The sequence below is a fragment of the Arabidopsis thaliana genome, chromosome 5 (genome assembly GCF_000001735.4).
Source record: "Arabidopsis thaliana chromosome 5, partial sequence".
NCBI classification, from domain to species: domain Eukaryota; kingdom Viridiplantae; phylum Streptophyta; class Magnoliopsida; order Brassicales; family Brassicaceae; genus Arabidopsis; species Arabidopsis thaliana.
In genome coordinates this window covers 17,981,970-18,006,025 of record NC_003076.8, presented here as the reverse complement: position 1 = coordinate 18,006,025, position 24,056 = coordinate 17,981,970, and the positions used below count along the sequence as shown (strand labels likewise).

General features: G+C 33.4%; 6 protein-coding genes, 2 long non-coding RNA genes and 1 other non-coding gene across 12 annotated transcripts; 4 read left to right on the top strand and 5 right to left on the bottom strand.

The window, feature by feature from the left end:
- Positions 1 to 176: 176 nt before the first annotated feature.
- Positions 177 to 3,030, bottom strand: AT5G44630 (Terpenoid cyclases/Protein prenyltransferases superfamily protein). The gene is made up of 7 exons (NM_123830.3): positions 2,642 to 3,030; positions 2,245 to 2,527; positions 1,761 to 2,142; positions 1,455 to 1,676; positions 1,220 to 1,358; positions 897 to 1,145; positions 177 to 703 (listed from the first exon to the last, which is right to left on the bottom strand). The coding sequence occupies exons 1-7, from the start codon at positions 2,744 to 2,746 to the stop codon at positions 410 to 412; spliced, it is 1,674 nt and encodes a 557-aa protein (NP_199276.1). The 5' UTR covers positions 2,747 to 3,030; the 3' UTR covers positions 177 to 409.
- A 2,544-nt stretch (positions 3,031 to 5,574) lies between these two features.
- CYP706A3 (cytochrome P450, family 706, subfamily A, polypeptide 3) lies at positions 5,575 to 8,429 on the top strand. The gene is made up of 2 exons (NM_123829.3): positions 5,575 to 7,425; positions 7,498 to 8,429. Exons 1-2 carry the CDS (start codon positions 6,487 to 6,489, stop codon positions 8,116 to 8,118), a joined length of 1,560 nt encoding a protein of 519 aa, NP_199275.1. The 5' UTR covers positions 5,575 to 6,486; the 3' UTR covers positions 8,119 to 8,429.
- A 2,874-nt stretch (positions 8,430 to 11,303) lies between these two features.
- Positions 11,304 to 12,491, top strand: MAP18 (microtubule-associated protein 18). Of its 3 annotated transcripts, none has more exons than NM_123828.4 (2): positions 11,304 to 11,422; positions 11,786 to 12,491. In NM_123828.4, exon 2 carries the CDS (start codon positions 11,802 to 11,804, stop codon positions 12,306 to 12,308), a length of 507 nt encoding a protein of 168 aa, NP_568636.1. In that variant the 5' UTR covers positions 11,304 to 11,422; positions 11,786 to 11,801; the 3' UTR covers positions 12,309 to 12,491. The 3 variants fall into 3 exon arrangements, with proteins under 3 accessions (NP_568636.1, NP_001331522.1, NP_001331521.1); NM_001344568.1 differs by having other exon boundaries at positions 11,333 to 11,691; positions 11,786 to 12,470; NM_001344569.1 differs by lacking the exon at positions 11,304 to 11,422 and adding an exon at positions 11,442 to 11,466 and having other exon boundaries at positions 11,786 to 12,461.
- Positions 12,492 to 14,308: 1,817 nt separating this feature from the next.
- On the bottom strand, positions 14,309 to 16,233 carry AT5G44600 (S-adenosyl-L-methionine-dependent methyltransferases superfamily protein). The gene is made up of 8 exons (NM_123827.3): positions 15,850 to 16,233; positions 15,703 to 15,758; positions 15,489 to 15,548; positions 15,336 to 15,413; positions 15,115 to 15,244; positions 14,988 to 15,040; positions 14,729 to 14,902; positions 14,309 to 14,647 (listed from the first exon to the last, which is right to left on the bottom strand). Exons 1-8 carry the CDS (start codon positions 16,157 to 16,159, stop codon positions 14,507 to 14,509), a joined length of 1,002 nt encoding a protein of 333 aa, NP_199273.2. The 5' UTR covers positions 16,160 to 16,233; the 3' UTR covers positions 14,309 to 14,506.
- Positions 16,234 to 16,687: 454 nt separating this feature from the next.
- On the bottom strand, positions 16,688 to 18,435 carry AT5G44590 (S-adenosyl-L-methionine-dependent methyltransferases superfamily protein; the record flags this gene model as incomplete). Of its 2 annotated transcripts, none has more annotated exons than NM_123826.2 (8): positions 16,688 to 16,975; positions 17,063 to 17,236; positions 17,315 to 17,367; positions 17,447 to 17,576; positions 17,666 to 17,743; positions 17,851 to 17,964; positions 18,033 to 18,088; positions 18,168 to 18,435. In NM_123826.2, 8 exons carry the CDS (start codon positions 18,433 to 18,435, stop codon positions 16,799 to 16,801), a joined length of 1,050 nt encoding a protein of 349 aa, NP_199272.1. In that variant the 3' UTR covers positions 16,688 to 16,798. The 2 variants fall into 2 exon arrangements, with proteins under 2 accessions (NP_199272.1, NP_001330656.1); NM_001344567.1 differs by having other exon boundaries at positions 16,692 to 16,975; positions 17,851 to 17,910.
- Positions 18,436 to 18,564: 129 nt separating this feature from the next.
- AT5G06615 lies at positions 18,565 to 18,869 on the top strand. The gene has a single exon (NR_142933.1). It is a non-coding gene; the product is annotated as an other RNA (long non-coding RNA).
- Positions 18,870 to 19,573: 704 nt separating this feature from the next.
- On the top strand, positions 19,574 to 20,234 carry AT5G06595. The gene has a single exon (NR_142931.1). It is a non-coding gene; the product is annotated as an other RNA (long non-coding RNA).
- AT5G44585 (uncharacterized protein) lies at positions 19,595 to 21,499 on the bottom strand. Its single transcript, NM_001125900.2, has 2 exons — positions 21,285 to 21,499; positions 19,595 to 20,836 (listed from the first exon to the last, which is right to left on the bottom strand). The coding sequence occupies exons 1-2, from the start codon at positions 21,403 to 21,405 to the stop codon at positions 20,721 to 20,723; spliced, it is 237 nt and encodes a 78-aa protein (NP_001119372.1). The 5' UTR covers positions 21,406 to 21,499; the 3' UTR covers positions 19,595 to 20,720.
- MIR5628 lies at positions 20,031 to 20,176 on the bottom strand. The gene has a single exon (NR_142932.1). It is a non-coding gene; the product is annotated as a microRNA ath-MIR5628 precursor (primary transcript).
- Positions 21,500 to 24,056: the final 2,557 nt, after the last annotated feature.

Genomic DNA, 24,056 nt, shown 5'->3' with positions numbered 1-24,056 from the left:
GCCCAAATCATTTATCATTTTTAGAGGTATTGTTTTGAGAAAGTTTTTAAAGTGGTATTGAGAAATGGACATTTTTTAACAATTCCCCTGTGATTTATTATAAGAAAATACTACGTTATGTTTGATTAATTAAATAGCCTTCTCCTTCTACCAAAAAATAATAATAAATAAATAGCCTTCTCCATACTAATTCAACATATTTTTAATATTAAGACAAAAAGTCATATATGTATGAGAATCAAACACATAAACATTTTATTGTAGTAATAAAATAAACACACAACCATGATAATCAAATAGAACCGTAAATCACATAACACAATTTGTATGTCCGAGATTGAAAACGGTAAATCACATAACACAATCACATAAAAAATTAGAAAGTAACAAACATGATGCATCCCAAGTCCTAAAGAAGTATAGGATCTACGAGCAAAAGCCTCATATACTCTTTGAGTTTTCCTTCGCGGTGGTTGTAAACATCATCCGCGGTATAGAGAACATCCAATGAACGTGCATAATTGACGGATTGCATAAGAATTCGGCGTGGCATGGTAGTTATCTTCAAGCATTCTTCGTTTACGATCTTGTTCATATCTCCATTCATCTTTTCAAGTTCTCTACTGGCTTCTTCTTTTGTAACTCCGTGTTCGTTCATGTAATAGTTGAGTGCATTTGCAGTGTAACCTTTTTCCATGTCCTCCTGATGATTTATACCAAAACTTTCAACATAATCTATGCGAAGAGAATTATGAAATTGACTAAAACAGTCCATATATTTTATAAAATTTATGCGCCACATTGTTTGAAATTTCATGGCCTAATTGGTATAGTATTCTTATATATAATGTCAAATTTTAAGCAATAAAAAAACCAAACATACTGAAAACTAGTACCTCAAAGTCGGCTATGTCATCCATGAGACGGGTCTTTGCACCTAAAATCCGAACGAGCTTTGGTCTAGATATTAGCCACTCAAAAGCTTCCTTCTTACCAATCTCTCCAAGTCCCATGATGGAACATGCTATGGTTGCATATGTACCAATCTCGGCTCCACCAGACTCTATATACTCATCAAAGCTAGGAACATGACCTCCACGTGCCCATTTGACAAGTTCGAGGTTTTTCCTAGCAATAATCTTGAACTGCTTACCAAAAAAAATTAAACATGTTACAAGTTATTACCATCCCATGAATAATAATTTTTTTAAGTAATCACCTCTTCTATCATTTTCTCCAACACAAAGGATCTTCCTTGTGACCTTAGTATTTCTTCATACTCTTTAAAAAGATACATCACAAATTTGAAGGCAGTCTTCATGTGACCTTGAAGATTTTCCATGTAATCTGGATCCCATCTGTTCATATATCACAAAAAATTGGTTATCAAACACTCCACTCATATTTAATTGTTTAGTGTGATTCAATCATTGCAATAGATATAGTTAAGGTACCTTTCCAAACAATCGGCCAGGCTTTCAACTTCAGAAATTGAACCATAAGTATCGCAAGCGTCGTCTAGAAATGTTATTACTAAGTATAACTTAGCCGACATAATTCTCCCAAGTGAAAATTGTGGCTCGAAGTACATCATCAATGCTGCAAACCATGTCTCTACAGTTCTCTCTCTGAAGTTTGGTGGAAGGTTTGATGTATGGTCTAATTTCGTCCACCACCTACCAAAATATGTAAAAGATTAAGAATATGCAGTCAGAAAGAACCCTAGCTATCTTGAAGAAAACTAGATCAATGACATATACATTGTGATGGTTTTTAATTCTTGGAAGTAATGAAGCTGCAAGAACTTGAAATTGAGCTTAGCTAGCTTGAGAAGTGTTTCGTCGTGGTCCTCTTCGTGTTCATAGAACGAGATATACTCCCTTGCAACCAACGCTTGGATGTTTCGGTGCTGAGGTATGTGAAGAGCATTTTGTATAAGCTTTGAAATATGTGGTGGGCTCGCTCTACGACCTGTAGCTAGTGACTCCAAGTGGTTCAATGTGAAGCTTAAAGCTTCATCCAATATATGATCTGTCGTTGTCCCAAAGTGCACTGCTTCGTAGAAGCTTAGCATACCCTTGACATCTTCTATTAAACTTTCCTTGAATTTACCATCGTCTCCTTTGAATATCTTGAAAACATCTACATGGAAATAGAATTTGAAAATTCGATACAATAAGACTATAAGAACTCATATAAAATATTACTTACCGGACAACATGTATATGTTTTAAAAATTCTTACCCGAAGACATGTAGTAACCGTATGTCCTGAAAACTCGGAAGATGGTGGAGATTGTGTGCAATTTATTTTCATCAGCGATCAAATCTTCTATCTTCTCGAAAGCATGTTTTAGGCTCTCTTCGATTTCCTTCTCAAAATGATAAGAGAGACCAAGACTGTCCAGAAAATGAATAGAAAGAATTGTCTTTTTCATCGCGTCTTTGTCTGTGGAAGACGACACGAATATGTTCTCTCTTACTTTAGGCTTTAGTACTTCAATCTCTCTTTCAAGGACATCAAAATCCTGGAAGTTGATACAAGTCAAAGATCTTTATATAGCCATCTAACGTACGTATAAGGAATACACAAATGTGCATTGATTGTTAAAAGATAGTCGGAAAGATATAAATGGGCTCACCGAATCAGCAATGGAAAACTTGAGGAACTGATCACCCCATTGGGAGGATGGCAATTTTGTAAAATTGGTGTAGCTTTCGTAATCAAAGTTTCCTAATGCTTCCATAGATAGAGAGAGATGTGGTGTTGGTGGAAAACTTGCAAGAAGGTAGTCATATATATAGGATTCTGTACCACTTCAATCGGAAAAGACGATCGAGGAGGTTACGTGTGTAAGTAGTATCTTCACTATATAATGATTTAAATGAGGATTATCATATCACTATATTTTCCTCCATATAAACCTGTAAACACGATATATCATCATTAGATTATTTGATTTACTTTGATTATTTTAACTGATTCGTTGTAAAGGCCGCATAGGCTTAGCAATTGAATTTGCATTTCTGCGCAAATTAACAGAAAAGAGTTTGAATATGTATATTTATCTGCCACGTTCAGATTTCCATGTTCTGATTTCATTACATTTTGTTAACCTAGTTGATTTCTTATCGTCAACTCTGAAACTGATCTTGTCAACCATTACTTTAGTATGTGTGAACAGTTTCTTCTACGCTCGCAAACAGTGCCGGTCCAAATTTATTTGATACCTAAAACAAGCCAAAATTTTGTTGCCGCATATTTTTTTTTTCGCATAACATAATTCTTTTTTATTTTGTTTCCCATTACAACATATTTTTTTTTGTAGCTTAATTTGTTAACATGAGTTGGAAAAAAGAAAAAGTGTTAAACCAAAAAAATATAATAATGAGAAGAAAAAATAGGAACATAAAAGTAGAAACCAGAATATAAACACAAAATAATGATTACTCTTAGCACTTTGAATATAATTTTCGATCTTAGTTTCTAAAATTTTATTCATTCAATTGTTGAACCCATGGTATATTGATCTTTAATTCAGATTTCTAATTAAGTGCTGAGTGAAAGAGGTTAGAAACGATTCATACAAAAAATAATAATAAAAAGAAATAGAAATTGTCGACAAATTTAAAAAAATAAAAAATAAATAGAAGAAGACATGCATGAGATAAGAAGAAATTCAGGAGAGATTAAAGATAGAAGGAGAATCTAGTTTCAGAGTGCAATTAGAAAAGTGATAAAAACTAGGAACTACTCGTCTACACCCTGTTTGCATGTCCTAGTTTTCACCCACCTTGTGCAGGATGTAATTGATGTTTCATACTTAGAAAATCAACTTAGGTTACATTGAAAAGAGTGAAATAGACATGGAGAAAGATAAACAATACGAGTTTGGTGTAGAAGATGCCATGATTAAGGTCAATAGGGTTTTGGCGGGACCGCACTTGAAATATGGCCTCAACTTGGATTTTCACGATAATCATGCTACAATTATGCTATTTTACAATGATTTAAAATGAAACTAAAAACACTTTCCAAATTGTATGATTTGCTTATGTAGTTATATGTCTTATTTGGTTGATAGCATTTTGTTCAATATTATTCCCGGTAGCGTATCAAAGATCTTATCAATCTCTTTTTCTTATATTCCCTGAAATAGAGAAATTAAGAGTATAAGTAATTCATACCATATATATTAAATTGTTTCCAATTGGTAAAAAAGAAAAGAAAAATTGTTTCAACTAATATTAGCTCATCAGTCATATGTATCCTCGGTCACAGGTGGATTTGTTACACAACAACACTCGTTAACTTTTTTTGTTTGAGGGAATGATTTGTCTCCATTACTTCCAAATTTTTAAGAAGACTTTGATAAATAGTAAAAAGGAGAAATCGAATATGGTAAAAAAAAAGAGAATCCATGCACCTTTATAAAGGGAAGTACATTTTTACAAATGAAGAAATTCAAAGTCTATCTTTAGCATTTACTGTTCTTTTATTGAATTTTGCTTCTACCATTTTTATTAAATTCCTTATGGGGATTTACTGTTTATGGTCCCTGAACCCATTTCCAGGTTTCTTAATTGCTCTTTAACATAACCCTTCTCTTTTGTTATACCTATAACCAAAGTGATGTGCTTAATTAGTGAAATAGAGAAATTATAAATTTTGTGAAGAGTCCGTGACTATACTAAATGTTAGGTAATATACCATTTTTGAAACAACCTCTTTAAGCGTCTTGTCTAGTTTCTTCATCTATTTAACAAAATAACTCTTACAAAGCGAAGCTCCATTGTAGGCCTTAGACCCCATTAGCAAGTCTTGTTGCTTTCTTATTTTTTCTTTTTTGTTGGTGCATGTGTGAAGAGTCCGTGACTATATCAGATATTAGGTAGAATACCATTTGTGGAATAACCTATTTATAAGCTTATCGTCTAGTTTCTTCATCTATTTAACGTAAGAAATCTTACAAAGCGAAGCTCCATTGTTGGCCCTCTAGACCCAATTATCAAAGCTTGTTGCTTCTTTTTTTTGTGTGTGTGAAGGTCCGTGAGTATACCAGATATTAGGTATACTATACCATTTATGAAATAACCTCTTTAAGCCTCTCGTCTAATTGCTTCATCTATTTAACGTAAGAACTCTTATGAAGCGAAGCTCCATTGTTCGTCCTAGACCCAAGTATTAAAGCTTTGTTGCTTTCTTTTACGTTTTTGAAGAGTCCATGAGACTCTATTGATAGATGTTAGGTAGCTATTTTAATCTCTGTGGCTGTCCTACTGTTTTGTATGTATGGATATATAATTATATATGCATAATTGTCTTTTTTGTGACCAAAAGCTTAGTATATACCATTTGTTAAACAACCTCTTCTCTAGTTGTTTAATTTTCTGTTTAATGAAGTTTCGGGCCAAGATCCATAGTCTCCTAGGATAATCTTTTTTTTGTAAATTTTCCCTTAAGATTAATAGGCAATCTCTCTCAAGAAGCCTCAAATTCAGGGAGCAGTCATCTCACTCTTTTAGGAGGGAGTCTGACACGCAACTAGCCCAATTACTTGGTACATCTTGTCTAGTCTCTTCACTTTTTCATTATTAGCTATAGTAGTCTTAGAAAGGGAAACTCTATTGATAGTCCCAGACCCAACTATAATATCTTGTTGCTTTCTTTTTCTTTTGGTGATGAGTCCGTGACTGTACTAGATATGTTACTATGTTAAGCTCATGAGCTGTCGTCTTACCTTTGTCAGATGAGTGGAATAGTAAGACCATTCAATAGAACCATATACAAAGTTATAGACACATGTGTGTTTGTGTGTGGGACACTTTTAATTCTTGCATTCTAGTTGAACTGGTTTACTTTGTAACACATTATGGTTCCTCAATACTCTAGATAATCATTCTCGTGTTCCATATATGATAGCTTATGAACAACTATGAGTATGCATATGCATACATATCTCCTTTGTGACTAAGTGCGTATTATATCATTGGTGAAACTGAACAAACGTGATAGACACACAAACACGAGAATTCTCCAAACCTCGGCGCACGAGTTTCAACTTAATTATAAAAAAAAAATTAAGATGATAAATGTTTAGTCAAAAAATTGGTCAAAATTCGATATGTTTTCTTGTAGTATATAAAGTTCCTCACACATATTTGTGTCCTCCCAAGAAACCAAGTGGTAGCTAAACATCAGATTAAAAACAGGGAAAAACAATTCTTGTCATTGAACATAGCAAAACTATACGTTTTTGAATATTAATATAACATGTTTCACATACACTAAGAAAAATATGTAAATATCTATTTCTAGTTATATTGAGTTGATATAATAAAGATAAACACAAGATTAATTTTTGTAAACTGTATTAAAAATACAAAACAACACCGCTCATTAAATGGAGAGAATAATAAAATTCACCAATTATAAAAGAAGATCAAAACCGCTCCTCAGTTCTCTACATCAAATCTATGAAAAAAAATGACAGACATTTCCAGTCTCTTTAGAAACCGAAGTCGCAAGGACCAACTTGACTATGGTTTAACTGTGATAGTTATATCAACTCTTTGTTGGTGTCTTTGGCTCTACGCCAAATGCAAACGGCGGTCTCCACCGTTGCCGCCGGGACCTTGGGGCCTTCCCATTATCGGAAACCTTCCATTCCTCCAACCGGAGCTTCACACCTACTTCCAAGGGCTGGCTAAAAAGCACGGTCCCATTTTCAAACTCTGGCTCGGGGCCAAGCTCACAATCGTGGTCACCTCTTCTGAAGTAGCGCAAGAGATTCTCAAAACGAATGACATCATCTTCGCGAACCACGATGTCCCTGCTGTGGGCCCTGTTAACACGTATGGTGGTACGGAGATCATTTGGTCGCCGTATGGACCAAAGTGGCGGATGCTGAGGAAGCTATGTGTTAATAGGATACTGAGAAACGCCATGTTGGATTCCTCCACTGACCTCCGTCGCCGAGAGACTCGGCAAACCGTCCGGTATTTGGCGGACCAGGCTCGGGTCGGTTCACCAGTTAACCTGGGAGAACAAATATTCTTGATGATGTTGAATGTTGTGACGCAGATGCTATGGGGAACAACGGTTAAGGAAGAAGAGAGGGAGGTTGTTGGAGCCGAGTTCTTAGAGGTGATTAGAGAGATGAACGACCTCCTGCTAGTGCCCAATATCTCCGACTTTTTCCCGGTATTGAGCCGGTTTGATCTTCAGGGTTTGGCTAAGCGTATGCGAAGACCGGCTCAAAGAATGGATCAGATGTTCGACCGGATCATTAACCAACGGTTGGGGATGGATAGGGACAGTAGTGACGGGAGAGCTGTGGATTTTCTAGACGTCTTGTTGAAAGTCAAGGATGAAGAAGCTGAAAAGACGAAGTTGACCATGAACGATGTCAAGGCCGTACTCATGGTAAGTTAAAAATAATTGTCCCTCGTAACGCAAATAGATTTGTTATATATGGCTGTTTTTGTATTTTTCTAGGACATGGTGCTCGGTGGTACAGACACATCACTGCACGTAATAGAATTCGCGATGGCCGAGCTATTACACAACCCCGATATCATGAAGAGAGCTCAACAAGAGGTTGACAAAGTTGTGGGAAAAGAAAAAGTTGTGGAAGAATCTCACATCTCTAAACTTCCATACATTCTCGCCATTATGAAAGAAACTCTAAGGCTTCACACGGTTGCTCCACTCCTTGTTCCTCGGCGCCCGTCACAAACCACCGTGGTGGGCGGCTTCACCATCCCTAAAGATTCAAAGATTTTCATCAACGCGTGGGCAATCCATAGGAACCCGAATGTATGGGAGAATCCACTGAAGTTTGATCCCGACAGGTTTCTGGATATGTCTTATGACTTCAAAGGAAATGACTTCAATTATCTACCGTTTGGGTCTGGTCGTAGGATATGCGTGGGAATGGCTATGGGCGAGAGGGTTGTTCTTTACAATCTCGCTACGTTTTTGCATTCTTTTGATTGGAAAATTCCGCAAGGAGAGAGAGTGGAGGTCGAGGAGAAGTTTGGGATCGTGTTGGAGCTAAAGAATCCACTTGTTGCCACGCCCGTTCTAAGGTTGTCCGATCCAAATCTTTATCTCTAGGGTCTTAAGTTCAACACAAAGGAACTGAATGTTCTACAATTCGAGCTTATTTGTGTGTCTTGTATGATTTAATAAAAGCCGTTCAATGAGTCAATGACTTTATTACGTGAATAAAAATCTCCATAACTCATGTGTTGCACAAAAAAAAAATTCATTCATGTGTTGTATCTTGTATGATTATAATAAAAGGCGTACAATATCTTTATCACGTGAAAACCCATTGTTTCCATTTGTATCTATACTCTATAGTGACAAGGGAGCATCTCTTCTTTCAATGTGTTTTCTCAAAGTTTCGAATGGCTGGACAAATATTCGGAAAGATGGCAATATATTATGTTGATGCTTGCAAGAAAAGACTTCGACACCACAGAGTTTTATCCCTGGATATGTTCTTCAGAACTCAGTTCACTCGATATGGAGGGAAATGAATGGTAGAAGACATGGCGAGGAGCCATCAAATGCGGAGAGGCTTATCAAGTTAATCGACAAAAATATTAGAAACCGTTTGAGTACAATACGAAGAGAAGCTCGAGAGAAGTACACTAATGAGATACAAATGTGGTTTGGGTCAAGAAGAACACCATAGAGTTCTTTAAATGTTTTTAAGATAAATTTTTACATTTGTATGTATAAACGTTTATTTTTTTTTTGAATATAATTTAACATTAGATTCAATAAAAAAAATCTCTACTCTATCGTAATTTAGGAAACTTAGTTTAACCCTAGACGGTGTTTGATGAAAATTATTGTTACATTTGGCCACAGAGGTTCATTAAGTGATGGAGTAGCAAACGACAAGCATATTAAAAGCTGGAATACAAGCACCCTTAATTGGAAAAAATGTCATATAAAGTTCTTCGATGTCAATGGACTGATAATGTTCTTTGCTTCCAAGTTAATTTTTCGGTTTCTCACCGTTGATATGTTGTCACCATCTTTCTCTTCTTCTCGCATGAGACTTTTTCTTATTCGCGTTTATCTTAGACATTCTCCACGATCAATACAAGCTCTGATACCATGTTAAAAATAGGAGTAAGAGAAGGAATAAACAGAGTAAAAGTTAAAAATTATCGCTTCTGTTTTAAAGAAGAAAAGAAACCAAAATATGAACTTTCATTTAACTGAAACTTGTTATTTTCATCACGACAAAACTGATTTGTATAGAAAAAAAAAAAAAAACTACAACACAATGAATTGTGTCTTTACTTGCGACTCTTACAATTCGAAAACGTCTGAAACTCAATTATCGACCAACAAATAGAACATGCCATGGCTGCATTTGTATGAATGCATAACTTATTCACAAAAAAAATCTTGTTTTACATGAAATGCAACATAAAAACAAAGATATTAAGAGATTTTAATTAAATCGTTTACTTAAGCAGAACCTGGTAACGTTCATACAACTTTATCATCCAAATCACAACCTAGTAACGTTTTTTGAGCATCTGGAGATTGTATTGGTTGTCAGCTCTTAACTTCTGCACAACGCTAAGGTTTAAAAGAAAAGACACGAGTGACTCAACTCCTCTCCACCATATCTATCATCACAAATGTCTGCGTTGGGCATTTATTTTTATGGACTCCTGACAAAAAAACCTATGTCCAAGCATGCCTCGCTAAACCCAACGAATTTCCGGACCTGCTCAAGGGCTTAGATTAATATTTTCAAAAAACAAAATTAATTAAAAAATTTAATTAACAATTTTTATTACTACTTTTTGTATATATTATAATTTAATAAATTGAATTTCTTTACATTATCACATATTATATTTGAATAATTAAGTAAAGATAATTATTTTTAGATATTATTTACTTATTATTACTTAATTATGCAAAATATAATATGTGAAATATATGATAATGTATAGATATTCAATTTATTAAATTATAAGATAATAAACTGTTTAGCTGATTTTACAAGAATTTTAAAAAGGTTTTATTATTTATTATAAAATTCTCTCAAATTCCATTTAATCAAACCAACATCAGAAGAACACGACTACTAATCATCGACGACAAGCAGAAGATGGAAGAAACCCATGATGATGCACATGGGTTTCTTCCATCTTATCATCCTCATGGCCCATATTTACCGTTATATAATTCACAAAATTCAAAAAAAAAAAAATATTCCCCAATAAATTTGATTAGTTATTATATACCTAGTAACTACTATTTATAGGTAACTGAATCACTTGCATAAATTAATTCACCAGTTACTAGTTAGTGAAACTTGTGATAACAATTTTTTTTCTTGTCTTCTGATACTTAGTTCTGCATATGATTTGAGTTTTTTTCTTATTGTATAAATTTTGGATGCTTTTCAAATAGAGAAGTTAAATTTTTATTATGTGGAAATGAATTGTGAATCTCTAAAATAATTTAGTGTTTGTTCAATTTTGTTATTTTTAATCAAACTACAATTAGAATTTGTTTATACATAAAGAGGAGTGTAAACCATGTTGTGACGAAGATTTCATATTTTTATGATCCTTAGATATCGAGGGTGGGATGTCTGTCTTGCAAAACAAATTTTTTATACAAAAAAAAAAATCTATAATCAGTTTGATTTCCTTTAAATAGCCAGAGTGTATTGGATACTCATCTCCTATATTTGATGTCATTTTAATTGCTAAAAATCAAGATTAAGACACGAATTTTAGATAACAGCTAATCAGTTGACCAAAATTTTAAAATAACTGTTAATTGTTTTAGATATTTCTAATTCAATTAGATATAAACAAATGTTAGTTAAACAGATTAATATACCTTTTAATATAAGATAAGAAAGGGGTATATTCTATATTTGCCAACTGTTGTGCCAGCTGGCAATTTCCTTCTTAAATTACGTATCTACCCTTATCATCCTTTTTCAACGCTGTCCTTTCTTAGAACCTGAACCGGTATTTTAAGAAAACCGAAATTTCAAAAATCACAAATTATGCAAGACTCCGGTTTTTTTCCTAACAAAACTACTCAATAGATGACAATAAAGTATTATATTAGAGAGAAAAACATTTATTGATTTCAATTTCATGTAACTATTTCGGGTTTACTAATGTGAACCGGACTTCCTTAACCAGCCAACAGAATCTGTTCTGGCGGCAGCGGGAAAAAGATAGACAACGACGATAAAAGAAAAGGGTAGTAACGTAATTTAGTTGAAAACCATGGTGATTAGAAGCTAATCTCCTCTATAATACGAGAAGGGGATTCTTAAAAATCAGAGAGACATAAAAAGTAATTAGTGAGAAAATTAAGAAAAACAAAGTCTATTCCATACGAATAAGAGCCTCAGGTAAAAAACTTCATCATAACAAGTTCGTTTTAGATAATTTAGAGGTTAGAATTCGTTTTTTTGTTGTTCTGCTCGTTATTGGGTTTGCTTGATATTCTTGTGATTCTAGAGATTCTACATAACACGTATAAATTAAAAAAGACAAAGGCTTGTGATTAAATTTATGTTATAATTTATAATCTATAGTCTATATAGGTAGATGTATTTATATGTATAAAAACGAAGGTTCATCGATGATCCTGCCTTGTTTTTAGTCTTTTAGGTTAAGAGTTAAGATCGTTTGTTTTCGTTATGTTTATGTAAAATTACCGCGAACCATATATATAGAAAACTTCTAATAATGTTTTTTACTTTTGGTGGCAGGTTAATTTTTTAAAAGATGGGTTATTGGAAGTCGAAGGTTGTTCCAAGGATGAAGAAATTGTTCGAGAAGAGTCCAGCAAAAAAGGAAGTTGTTGAGGAGGAGAAGCCACGAGAGGTGGAAGTCGTGGAGGAGGTCGTCGTGAAAACCGAAGAACCGGCCAAGGAAGGAGAAACTAAACCGGAGGAAATAATTGCAACCGGCGAGAAAGAGATAGAAATAGTTGAAGAGAAGAAAGAAGAGGCTAAACCGGTGGAGGTTCCGGTCCTCGCAGCTGCGGAGGAGAAGAAGCCAGCCGTAGAAGAGGAGAAGAAGACGGCGCCGGTGGAAGAGAAGAAGCCAGCTGTGGAAGAGGAGAAGAAGCCTGCCGTGGAAGAGAAGAAACCTGTGGAGGAGGAGAAAAAAGAAGTTGTTGCCGCTGTTCCGGTGGCTGAAACTCCTTCGACTAAGGCTCCCGAAACTCCGGTGGTTGAAACTCCGGCCAAGGCTCCGGAAACTCCGGCGGCTGCGCCACAAAAGGCTTGAATTTTCTTCATGGTACATTTTTCTAAAAAAATATTGATTGTCTTTGTGTGGATAATTTATTTTCTTTGTTTATTTGTCTTATTATCCATGTGAATTTCCTCTATAAATTAATTTGCTTGCTTGAATTATATATTCTTATGATCCAAATCCTCCATTTCTAAATTCTATTTATCAATCTTTAAATTCAGTTTTACATACTAAAAAATAATTTATGTTCCTAAATAATTGTTTTTATTGTTCAGTTTTTCTGACTTTTTTGAATTTTTTTATCTTAATGATATATATATAGTTTTTATGTTTATACATTAGATATAAAAATTTAAAAAACTATACTACGAAACATAAATTTAATGGAAATACAATTTTAAAAGCAGTCAGCCTTATCTATGGATTGAATTGATCAAGTCGTTGCGATATTAAGGTAACATATATTTATGCTATACTATTCAATACGTGCAAGCAAGAACGAAAATAGGAGTAGGATGCAGTTATATGTAACCAATTTGTATTATTATTATTTTAATCAAATGACGTGGTACGCACTCTTCTGCTCCACTGGAACTTCGTTTCCTCTCTTAAGACATTAGCTGCGTATTCTTCCATGATAAGATTATTAAGAGTAAAGTATTTTTCAATATTGTTGGATTCGACTTATCTTAAGTGTATTCATAGGTTCAAGCCTTCAAGGTCATCGTTTTGACTATTGACTAATTCAATCCATTTTAGTTCAATATAAATTAGGTTAAACCGATCGAGATCAAATGTAGAGATAAGTAGATAACCGGATGCAGAACCAACAAATTAGCTATGACTAAATCGCACCTTGAAAATTATATCTTTGAACTAATATGTTGTGCAATTACACAAACTAAAATGACCAAGACACATACATAATCTACTCTCTTTGTATTGTTTTTTTGGTGTGAACAACGACCTAGTTAAATAAAATTTAAAGTGCGTATATCTTTTTTTTTGTGATGTTTGATGTGATTTATATTCAGATTTTTAATTGAGTAAAACAAAATTAAGATGAAATAATAGAATAGGTTCGGTAAAATTATAAAGATTAATTAGTATCATCTATCTATATCCGTAAATTAAGTGAAAGGCGTTATTTTAGTCCTTCTAATATGAGAAATTAGACAATGTTGTTTGAATATATAGGCTTTTGCTAGTACTATCTATTAAACATGACGTTTCTATTTTTTGTGACGCTGATGTTGACCCAAATTTGTTCTTTTTTTTTCTGAAAAATATCATTTTTATCTATGAATTATATTAGCCGGATATATGAATCTTTTCTTTTTTAATAGGATGAGAATATTTTAAAAAATTATACTAATAATTTCTTAAAAAAAGAACTCGACACTCGTAGTTCTACTAGTTGATGTGAGTGTTATAAGACTATAAGAGTTGAAGAAAAGTTTGAAAGAAATGTTGAAGAAGATGGTTGAAAATCATATATATTTTTATTTCCTAACCTTCAAGTTACACATTCATTGTATATTTTGTATTTATAGATTCTACCATTTTATGATAAAGTGACAAGTGTCTAAATCTTGTACTGAGAGCGTTAAAAACGGTTTTGCAGAGAATTCTTTGGAATGTAAATATGGATGTGTACGGCCTTAGATTAGTGGCAACCATGACCGTTGTAGTGGTAGTAGTAGTGACTGTTTTTTTCTGCTTTGTCATGGGCTACCAAAGTCATCACTTTCTTCTGGTGGCTTAACAATTGGTGTGTTGTAGTTGATAATTGAATTTTCTAACCCTTGGTTATTAAAACAAAATAAATTTCAAAGGTTAAAATTATTTAAAGATTGTTTTTAGGTTTAAAAATAAAGTACAAGTAGAAACTGATAAAAACTTTTTTTTATATATACATAACATAACATCATTAAAGTTTTCTTCTATAAAATTCAAATATTTTAAACATTTGAGATATGAAAGATGGATTTAAAAAAAGAATAATGGATGATTCATAAAAACTTTAAATATCCGTTTTATTATAATAAAATCATTAAATGATGCTAATATCCATAAACATGAATAATATGTGAAACCAAAAAATCTAGGAGAAAAAAAACACTAAATAAAAAAGGAAAAATCACATTGTTAATTTCATTTAAATTGATTAATTATTTATTACGATTAATGAAAAATGACCAAAAAAAAAAAACTTCAGCTACTTTGTGTACTCACTCACAAAGCTTCCATTGCTTCACTACTTCACAAAAACGAACTGGAACCTTACTAGACCAGTCACTAAGATCAGGTAAGCCTCCGGTTAAGGCAAGAAAGTTGAGACCTTCCGAATCTGGTGTTCTCTTCCAGCAAACCTGCAACCACGAAAACGAAGTTTAATCTTTTTATTCAAACAAGTGATTAACCAAAAGATGAAGATGAAATGTGTTACTTACTTGTCCAGGAAATGCTTCTGACAAGATCTTGACGGTGGAATTCAACATCCCGGCTGAGTCATCTAACAACAACTGAGGCTTTCCATTCTGAAGTTCTGTTTCGATTCCCGCACAGTTCACCATAATGCGACCGTTAGGCATTAGCCTACTAGCCAGCTCTAACCAAATCGGGACCTAAAGAAAATCGAAATCAATACATCAACAGGTAAAGTGTCGATATGTGACTAATAATACTAACAATCATAACCATGTAAAGTACCTCTTGCAGCTGATCTAAGACCTTCCCATCAGCAAACAAATCAACAATGATCCCTAAATAGACATAAGAGCTCAGAATAAGAACCAGAATAGGCAAACATATATTGATATTGATATTGAAATCTCACCAGCATATCTTCCTGAAACATCTTGAGAAGGAGAGAGAGCATCATCTACATGAACACAAAGTCTACCGCCTTTCGATGTCGGTTTCTCTAGCTCAGACAACCCGAGATAGTCTCTTGCTTTCTCAATCAACTACTGTTCCATAATCACAGTGAACTCAAGATTCCAACGAAACGCGGCAAAATCTTAATCGGGTCAGTCAAGATAGCTTCTTCTTACATACAATTTCATCAATTTCCCAACCTTCCAGCTGCATTGTAGGCCACAACTCAAGCATCAATCTTGCAGCTGTTCCACCACCCTAAGAAACAACAACACAACACATCTCAGACAATGGATATCAAATCGGTACAAGATTCATCGCGTAGTTTCTCACCAAGCCGTAGATTGCAACGGGACCATTAGGGATAATAGGCGGCAAACTCGCAAACTCATCCTGCAACAAATTTGTTGATATGATTCAAAATTAAGCACAATCTTACGTTATCTGTGACAAAACCACAATTTTTGAAAATAGAAACAACCAAAGATATGATTTTTTCTGCAGCAATGTCATTAACAAAAGATTGATGCAAGAAAGTCTAACATACCCAATAAGATCCAGTCCAATTTTGGCCTCCTTTATTGATAACACTATGCACATTCTCTACATAGCAAGGTTTTAAAAAAATCAGAGGATAGAATAGTACAAAAACCCTAATCCAAAACAGAGGAATTAGGGTTATAAGAAGTCTCACTAGTTGAATCAAGGAGAAGATATCTGGAAGAAGCAGTATCCACTATAACAATCTCATTGTATCTGCTTCTTACTGCTGTAACAACCCAATACTCTTCTTCTTCTTCTTCTTCTTCTTTGGCAGAGTCTTGTTGAATTTGCCTCTCGTCATGATTACTTTGCTTGAGACAAAATGAAATTGAGAATCTGGGTTTGTTCTGAGATTGGTTTAGGAACAAGGGTTTTGAAAATTGGGATGAAAGGAAGCAATTTTCGTATCGAGAAAGTGAATGTAGAGATGAGATGGTCAAATGAGAACACAAAGCTGCCATTTTTTTGGTTTGTTTCAGTGATCTCTTTGCGTTTAATGTCTTATCCTTTCTTCTTCCTTCAGTTTTACAGTCTCATCAGCAAAATTGACTTCTTGCAACGGTAAGTGTAATGCCGTTTATTGACTGTGAAAACGGCACGATTTGTGTATATAGAAAGTCAAAACTTTGGTGACGTTTTAACAGCTCAAACGAGTTTAGAAGAAACGACGTGATTTGTTCTCTTGAATAAGATCCTTTGTTGCCAACAATATCGATCAAAATGCTTTTTAGTAAGAAACTAGATTTTAACCTGCGGACAATGTATTAGAGTTCGAGCAACATATCAAGTTTCGTCAAGTGGTTAAATTGTCAAACAATTGTCTAATATCGGTCTGAACCAAGAAATTGTTCAAAACATTTGTCTGACTAATAGTAACATATATATAACATAGTATCATAAAAGGTTTCTTGTATAAATTCAAAATTTTATGATAATCGAATTTTGGATTTAAAAATTCTTAAGTTCAAATGTGAAATTCATATGTACCTTCTTTTTGTCCTTTTGTGTATCTCTGTACTCAATTGGCAAAACAAATCATACACAACTTTCACTATCCACATGTGAGTTTCTGATCAAATCTTTTGGCAAAACTCTTGATGTTAAGATGCATTCAAAGCACCGAGTTGCAAAGGGACCGTCTCGCAAAGCTTCCATAGCTTCACTGATTCGCTTAAACGGACTGGAACCTTACTAGACCAGTCACTAAGATCAGGTAAGCCTCCTGTTAATGCCACAAAGTTGAGACCTTCTGAATCTGGTGTTCTCTTCCAACTAACCTGCAACAATAAATAATCGCGATGTTTTTCTTTTTATCTTAAACGCGTAGTTAACAAAAGGATATGAAGATGAAATGTGTTACTTACTTGTCCAGGAAATGCTTCTGATAAGATCTTGACAGTAGAATTCAACATCCAAGCCAAATCATCTAACACCAACTCTGGTTTTCCATTCTTTACTTCTGTTTCGATTCCCGCACAATTCACCATAAGGCGACCGTTAGGCATTAACCTACTAGCCAGTTCTAGCCACATTGGAATCTGTACATACTCGAATTCAAAATACTCGGTGTCACAAAGTTGACTATATAATACTAACACCATAACAAATTAAAGTACCTCTTGCAGCTGATCAAGCACTTTTCCATCCGCGAACAAATCAACGATGATCCCTAAAATATCGACATAAGAATTCAAGAATTCATAAAAGAACAAAGGAATAAGCAACATACATTAACCTGTAAATCTCACCAGCATATCTTTTTGAATCATCTTGACAAGGAGAGAGAGCATCATCTACATGAATACAAAGTCTACCGCCTTTTGATGTCGGTATCTCTAGCTCAGACAGCCCGAGATAGTCTCTTGCTTTCTCAATCAACTACTGTTCATAAAAGAAAATCACAAGTGAACTCAAGATTTTCCAATATGCAAACGTAATGCCGCAAGAAAATCCGATAGTTTACTTACAATTTCATCGATTTCCCAACCTTCAAGCTCCGTTGAAGGCCACAACTCAAGAATCAATCTTGCAGCTGTTCCACCACCCTAACAAACACATGAACAAAAATTTAAACACATCATTGACTCATTGCATGCCTATGTTCATGTACTTCTCAGACAATCGGTATAAGATTCACCACGTAGTTTCTCACCAAGCCGTAGATTGCAATGGGACCATTAGGGATAATAGGCGGCAAACACGCAGACTCGTCCTTCAAACAAAAATGTTGATAGGATTCAAAATTAAACACAATAACAACATTTACCTATCAACAGAGAAACAACTCAAGCTATGATTTTTGCAACTTTATGATGATGTAAAAATGTAACATACCCAATAAGCTCCAGTCCAATTCTGGCCTCCTTTATTGATAACACTATGCACATTCCCTACATAATGAGAAACTTAGGTTATAAACAGAGGATCTAATATCAAAAACAGAGGAATTAGGGTTTTAAAAATTCTCACTAGTGGAATCAAGAAGAAGATATCTAGAAGCAAAAGTATCCACTATAACAATCTCATTGTATCTGCTTTTTACGGCCGTCACAACGGTAAATTCTTCTTCTTCTTCTTCTTCGACTTGTTCAATACCAGATTCGTTTTGCTTGAGGCAAAAGGAAATCGAGAATCTGAGTTTCTTCTGAGTTTGGTTTATAAACAAGGGTTTTGAAAATTGAGATGTAAGCAAGCAACTTTTGTTGCAAGAAAGTGAATGTAGATATGAGATGGTCATGGAAGAACTCAAAGCTGCCATTTTTTTTTTCTTCTTTTCAGTGATCTCTTTGTGTTCTCTGTGTCCAAAGTCTTATCCTTTCTTCAGATTACAGTCTTTAGCTCAAAAAGCAAGATTGACTATTTGCAACGGTAAGTGTCTTGCCGTTTATTGATCGTACAAACGGCACTGTTTTTGATTCTGGAATGTCAAATTTTGTGTTCAAGTCTCTGACAAACGGACCGGTCCAAAACTTATCCTGAAACGGCATATAACATAACCTGAAACTATAAGCCAAATTTGGTAAATAAAATATCAGTGTTCAAACCACACGTGGATTGAATTTGACTAATTGACTTGTGGACTTTGTGTGTGTTTTTAATAGATTTAACGAGTGCTTAGAAACGACACGATTTGTTCTCTCCAATAAGAGATATTTGTGTTGGTCTCTAAGGCTACACGTAAGCAACTGAATGGCCACGGAACATACAGTATATATTAATCATTCAAATAGACATTTTGTTTTCCAACCTTGAACTACAATACAAATAGAACTTATAAATTAAAATTAACATCCAATTTATAACTACATCACATAAATTTATTTATAAATATTAATTTCATATACATGATTACAAACATCCATATTTTGTTTGATATGATTTAAATAAATTTAATTTCATCTATAATATTATTATACTTAGTTACTTACAGTTAAATTTATTTTAGGTTGTAAACGAATATACCACATAAATTTCGATTAAACAACACTAGAATTTATCATCTACCGTGTTTCTTAAACACAGTGTTTGTATCCTGGTACACATTATCTGCATTATTGTTTTAAAACAAAATTATAGGCAAACCAATTTCGATAGTTTCAATTATCTTGTCCCATGTTTCTTCATATTTCTTTTTTTGTGAGTGACAAGGAGATGTGTTTATTAAAGCAAAAACAAAAAAAAAACAATTACATCGGAACTAGTCTAAGACGCGATTGTCCAACAATATCATCATGTAATATCGTTGCAACATCCATTCGAACCAACTGCAACGTATGCAAATCTATAAGTAAAGACAAAGCATAGTTAACTAACCTGTCTGTGAGACGGTTAGATTTTATATACGCATATAAGATACTAACTATTTATTTTATGTTTCTTCGGTTTGTTGTACAGAAAATAAACAAAAAAAAAGTTTATACAGTTTAATAATAAATTAGAAAAAAAGATTGGCACACATTGCAACGGATAAACTAAATAAGAACCTTTCATTTCAGTTTTTTGCCTCCTCGCCTTCTTCAATGACATAAACACTCTCTTCACTCTCAAAATTTCCCCCAAATTCACCAAGAAGCCCTAATTCCTCCTCTCCATCAATTGCCATTTCATCACCCGCCACTACTTCTTCCTCTTCAAAACTCCTCAATTCCTTCAATTTCGGTAGAGTTTTTGCTCACTGGATATTGAAATGACTCTAATCATTTCTTATTTTCTAATCTTTGTTCCGCTTTTCACAAATCTTTTGTTTCCTCTTTTTATCTTCCCAACCACCACATCCAAAATAATGAACTAGAAAATTATTGGGAAATCGAGAAGATCGACCTAAACAAAGTTCGAACGGTCGAGATGATTAACCAATATTATGAAAATAATGAAGATATGATTATAGAAAAATCAAGAAGAAACCAAAAGATGGTTGATTCTTCTATAATCATATCTTCGCTATTTCTATAATATCGGTTAGTCATCTCGACCGTTCCATCTTGGTTTAGATCGTCCTTCTCGATCCTCCATTAAAAACCCCACCATCTCAACAATCCCATATGTGATATATATATATATATCTGAAAACACGTACATCACTGAGACTTTAAAAACTGGATTTGTTTTTTCTTTTTATCAAAATGTAAAAAAAAACTGGACTTGTAATGGCCGATAGCTAAAATACAAAAAAATACATTTCTTAAACCAAAAATTGGAAATTAGGAAGAGATGATGGCGAAATTAGAGAGGAGCACCATTAATTTGTCCATATATCGATGGTTCTGTTCCCTTGGCTAAAAAATCGTATGACATTAGTTTTTCCAAATATAGATTACGTTTCCATGTTTTAAGGAAATAAATATGTTCTAACAATGAAAACAAACAAAAACACAAAATATATAATATAGATCACGATACAAGAAATTTCATGACTTCAAACAAGGGAAATATCACGTAACAGTTGACTGTAAACTGATGAAAAAGCAGCAGAAAACGATTAAAACATCATTAAATTTGGAAAAACTGAAATCAAAAAGAAATTTAATATTTTCCGTAATCTATGGCGATAGGATCAGCATCATTAAAACGTCCACCAGCTTGGCTACTCTGCGATGATCTTACTGGTCCCGAAGCGCCCGAACCCATCAATCTCCTTCCTTCGTTTTTTATTATATTTAAGATAGTTAGACGTTGTAAATTAATAAGATTACTTGTCGTATTTATTAACACATATACATTACACTATTGAGAAATTAACAAAACATATAAATCGAATTTTTATATATGTATATGTTTCATACCAAACAAAAAGTATTATGAAAGTAACTATTATACAGTTCATAGGTTTTTAATTGATACGCAATTAACAATGAATGGATTGGTACATGTACTCATGTATCAGTTTAGGTTTTCTCTAACTTTCTATATATGTGAGAACCTAATTATCATAAGCACAAATACAGCTTTAAAATGTTTTAACAAGTCCTAAATACATCCTATATATATATTCCATGTAATTAGACCATATGATTCATGGATCTTATCAATCAACTAATAAATATACAAACGTGTGCATGAATATTATGAATATATGGAATCACAAACCGGTTAGTAGGACTGAATGTTGACCCGAAGGAAGAGCTGACTCGGTACGGCAAAGGACGGTGCAGAGGAGAAGAAGCACAATTAGAACTTGACCCATTTTTGAGGAAATTGTATTTCTCATTTCTCGATCTTTATTTTTTTCTCGAGTTTAGACTCATATTTATGTACATGCAGGTGGAGGGAACGTTCCACGAAAAAATGAAACAAACCAAAACCTAATAATACCAAGTTGACTTTTTAGTTTTCTTCACTAGTCAATAATACTCACTGATCATTACCCTTTAACAAGTTGACCCTCTTGTCTTATAAAAACAAAGAATTACGTATACAAATATTAATCCTTTTAGTTTGTTGTTAATTGACCATTAGTTTCTTACTAAGTATGGTGACATAAAATAGTTCAGGATTTTCAGATCCGATCTAAGGTTAATATTTTCATAGCTCCTTACAAATTTGAATCTGAGGTTCGTGATCTTAAGCCACTATCTTTGAAGTTCATATATCAGGATCCGAATTTTTATTTTGGTTGAATGTAAAAATATACTATAGCTAAACAAATGTAAATATAACATTAAATAAGTCCTTGCATATAAGTTTTTTTTTGGGATAGGGAATAATGAACAACATCACTATATAGAAAGCATTCAAAAGAACGCTGTTATGTTACTACTTAAGTGACAAAGATTATGAAAGGGTAAAGTTGAGGAACCGAAGATGGTTATGCCACGTGATCCGGTTAAGATAGTTATGAAGCTTATCAAATATCTTTGACATTGCAAGATATTTTGATAAGTATTTTGGTTTGAGTTGAAACTTTATTGCCAAACAAATACCAATCCAGAGGAAAATCAAGACCAAATTCATTTGGGTGAAAGCTTAGAGTTTGATGTAACAAAAGACTAGAGGAATAACTGTAATAGAGCGAAAACAAAAGGAATCCAGCAGCTTTTGCCAAACGAATGGATCGAGAAACAGAGAGATGTGGTTGATGGTATATAGTTTTGGCCGGCTTTGCTATAGATTAGAAATGCGGTTGTACATAGCATTTCATAAATTTCAAGAGGGACTACTTCTTGCAAAATGCTTATTCAAAATTTCTTAATCATGCAGCTGCAAAATCCATTGAAGATTTCTCTTTGTTTATGTTGAAGTTGGAGTTCAAACACTATGAGAATTTAATCATTAAGTGCCTCATGGAAATACGGGCATTTTATCAGAATCATTTACTGAATCAATTTTCTATTGGACTAAAATAGATATTTCCAAATGGATAATTATTTACATTAATGGTCAAACTTGAGACTTTGACCTCTATTACAATAAGGAAGTCAACAGACTTTTTTGTTTTCTTTTAAAATTTAAAGTCACCAGTCTTACAAAATCTGAAGCTTATCTGGATAAGATATACTTGGCACATGTGTATATGTACATAAATTACTGAAACACAGAAAAGAGACGATACAAGAAATTTCTTTATTAAAAAAGAAAAGACATCTAAAACGGAATTTTATGTAAGTAACTAAAAAGGTACGAAAAAAAAAAATGTAAGTAACTAAAAAGGTAGAAAACGCTAGTATGACTTTTCGAAAATAGATTCCAATTTTTCTTGATATCAGAATTTCATTTATGTACCCGAATGGTGAGGCATCGCCGGTAGGGCGGTAGAGAGTAAACAAATACTAAAGAAAAATACAAGGCAAACTTCGTAATTTCTCCACTAGTCATTAATCTTTAAGAAGTTGACCCTCTTGTTCCTATCTGAATCCGAGAGTGTTTTTGGTTGAATGTGGAACTATAATAATAATAAACTCTTTAAGCTAGGATCAAGAGTCCGGAACTAAGTTGACGCTCTTGTTCTTATTAAAACAGATGATAAACGTATGAAAATATTAACCCTTTTGTTTCTCATTGACTATTCTTCTCTACAAAGTAGTAATTAATGAAAAATAGTTCTAGATTTTAGATACTAGCTCTGATCCAATCTTATCATTCATGGTGTAACAGCTGTCAAATATTTGAATCCATAATTCCTGATCTTATTTAAACCCATATATTTAAAGTCATATATCTGAATCCCAGATTGTTTCTGGTTAAATGTGAATATATAATATTAAATAACTCTTGCATATAAATATTTTTGAGATAGTCAAAACCGATCACTAGATAGAAGGCATTTCTATTATGTTACTGCTAAAGTGACTTAGATTATGGAGTAAAGATGAGGAAATGAATATGGTTATGGCTAGTGCTCCGGTTAAGATAATCGTGGATGAGGTTTTAATAAGAACAAGATATTTCGATAGTTTCCAAATATGTATTACGTAACATAGCTAATGTAGAATATATAATTTCAGATAGAAAAAGGCTATTATATTGGTGACACGATAGCAGTATGAAAAAAACTTTATCTAAAGTGGCTGATTTATTATTAGTCGTTACAAGACGATTAATAATAAGTCTAATAAGTTTAGCGACTCTCGATTTTCGTTTACGATATTTAGTTGTCAAATAATCGTAACAGAATATTTAACGACTACTTTACGAGCATTTAGCGATGTCAAAAGGTTTTTTTGAACATTATCATATCGTTAGATAATGGTTTTCGGTGTTAAAAATACTCGTTTTTTATGCGGTGGTGTGAGAATAAATCAAGTTTGTTATCAATAAGAAATAGTTTGTAAAGAGTTACTCTATAGTGAACATGTTCTTCCTACTTTAGTTTAGTTTTGTTTCCTCTTACGTAATTCATATATAAAATCTTTAATTTTGTTT

Coding starts and splice junctions, on each gene's coding strand:
- AT5G44630 (NM_123830.3), bottom strand. CDS start 2,746: ATGGAAGCATTAGGAAACTTTGATTACGAAAGCTACACCAATTTTACA. Junction 1,677..1,760: donor GAATTAAAAACCATCACAAT/GTATATGTCATT, acceptor ATATTTTGGTAG/GTGGTGGACGAAATTAGACC. Junction 1,146..1,219: donor TGGAGAAAATGATAGAAGAG/GTGATTACTTAA, acceptor TTTGGTAAGCAG/TTCAAGATTATTGCTAGGAA.
- CYP706A3 (NM_123829.3), top strand. CDS start 6,487: ATGACAGACATTTCCAGTCTCTTTAGAAACCGAAGTCGCAAGGACCAA. Junction 7,426..7,497: donor ATGTCAAGGCCGTACTCATG/GTAAGTTAAAAA, acceptor GTATTTTTCTAG/GACATGGTGCTCGGTGGTAC.
- MAP18 (NM_123828.4), top strand. CDS start 11,802: ATGGGTTATTGGAAGTCGAAGGTTGTTCCAAGGATGAAGAAATTGTTC.
- AT5G44600 (NM_123827.3), bottom strand. CDS start 16,159: ATGGCAGCTTTGTGTTCTCATTTGACCATCTCATCTCTACATTCACTT. Junction 15,759..15,849: donor TCTTCTCCTTGATTCAACTA/GTGAGACTTCTT, acceptor CTTGCTATGTAG/AGAATGTGCATAGTGTTATC. Junction 15,245..15,335: donor GTTGGGAAATTGATGAAATT/GTATGTAAGAAG, acceptor ATGGAACAGTAG/TTGATTGAGAAAGCAAGAGA.
- AT5G44585 (NM_001125900.2), bottom strand. CDS start 21,405: ATGAGAAATACAATTTCCTCAAAAATGGGTCAAGTTCTAATTGTGCTT. Junction 20,837..21,284: donor ACATTCAGTCCTACTAACCG/GTTTGTGATTCC, acceptor TAAAAAACGAAG/GAAGGAGATTGATGGGTTCG.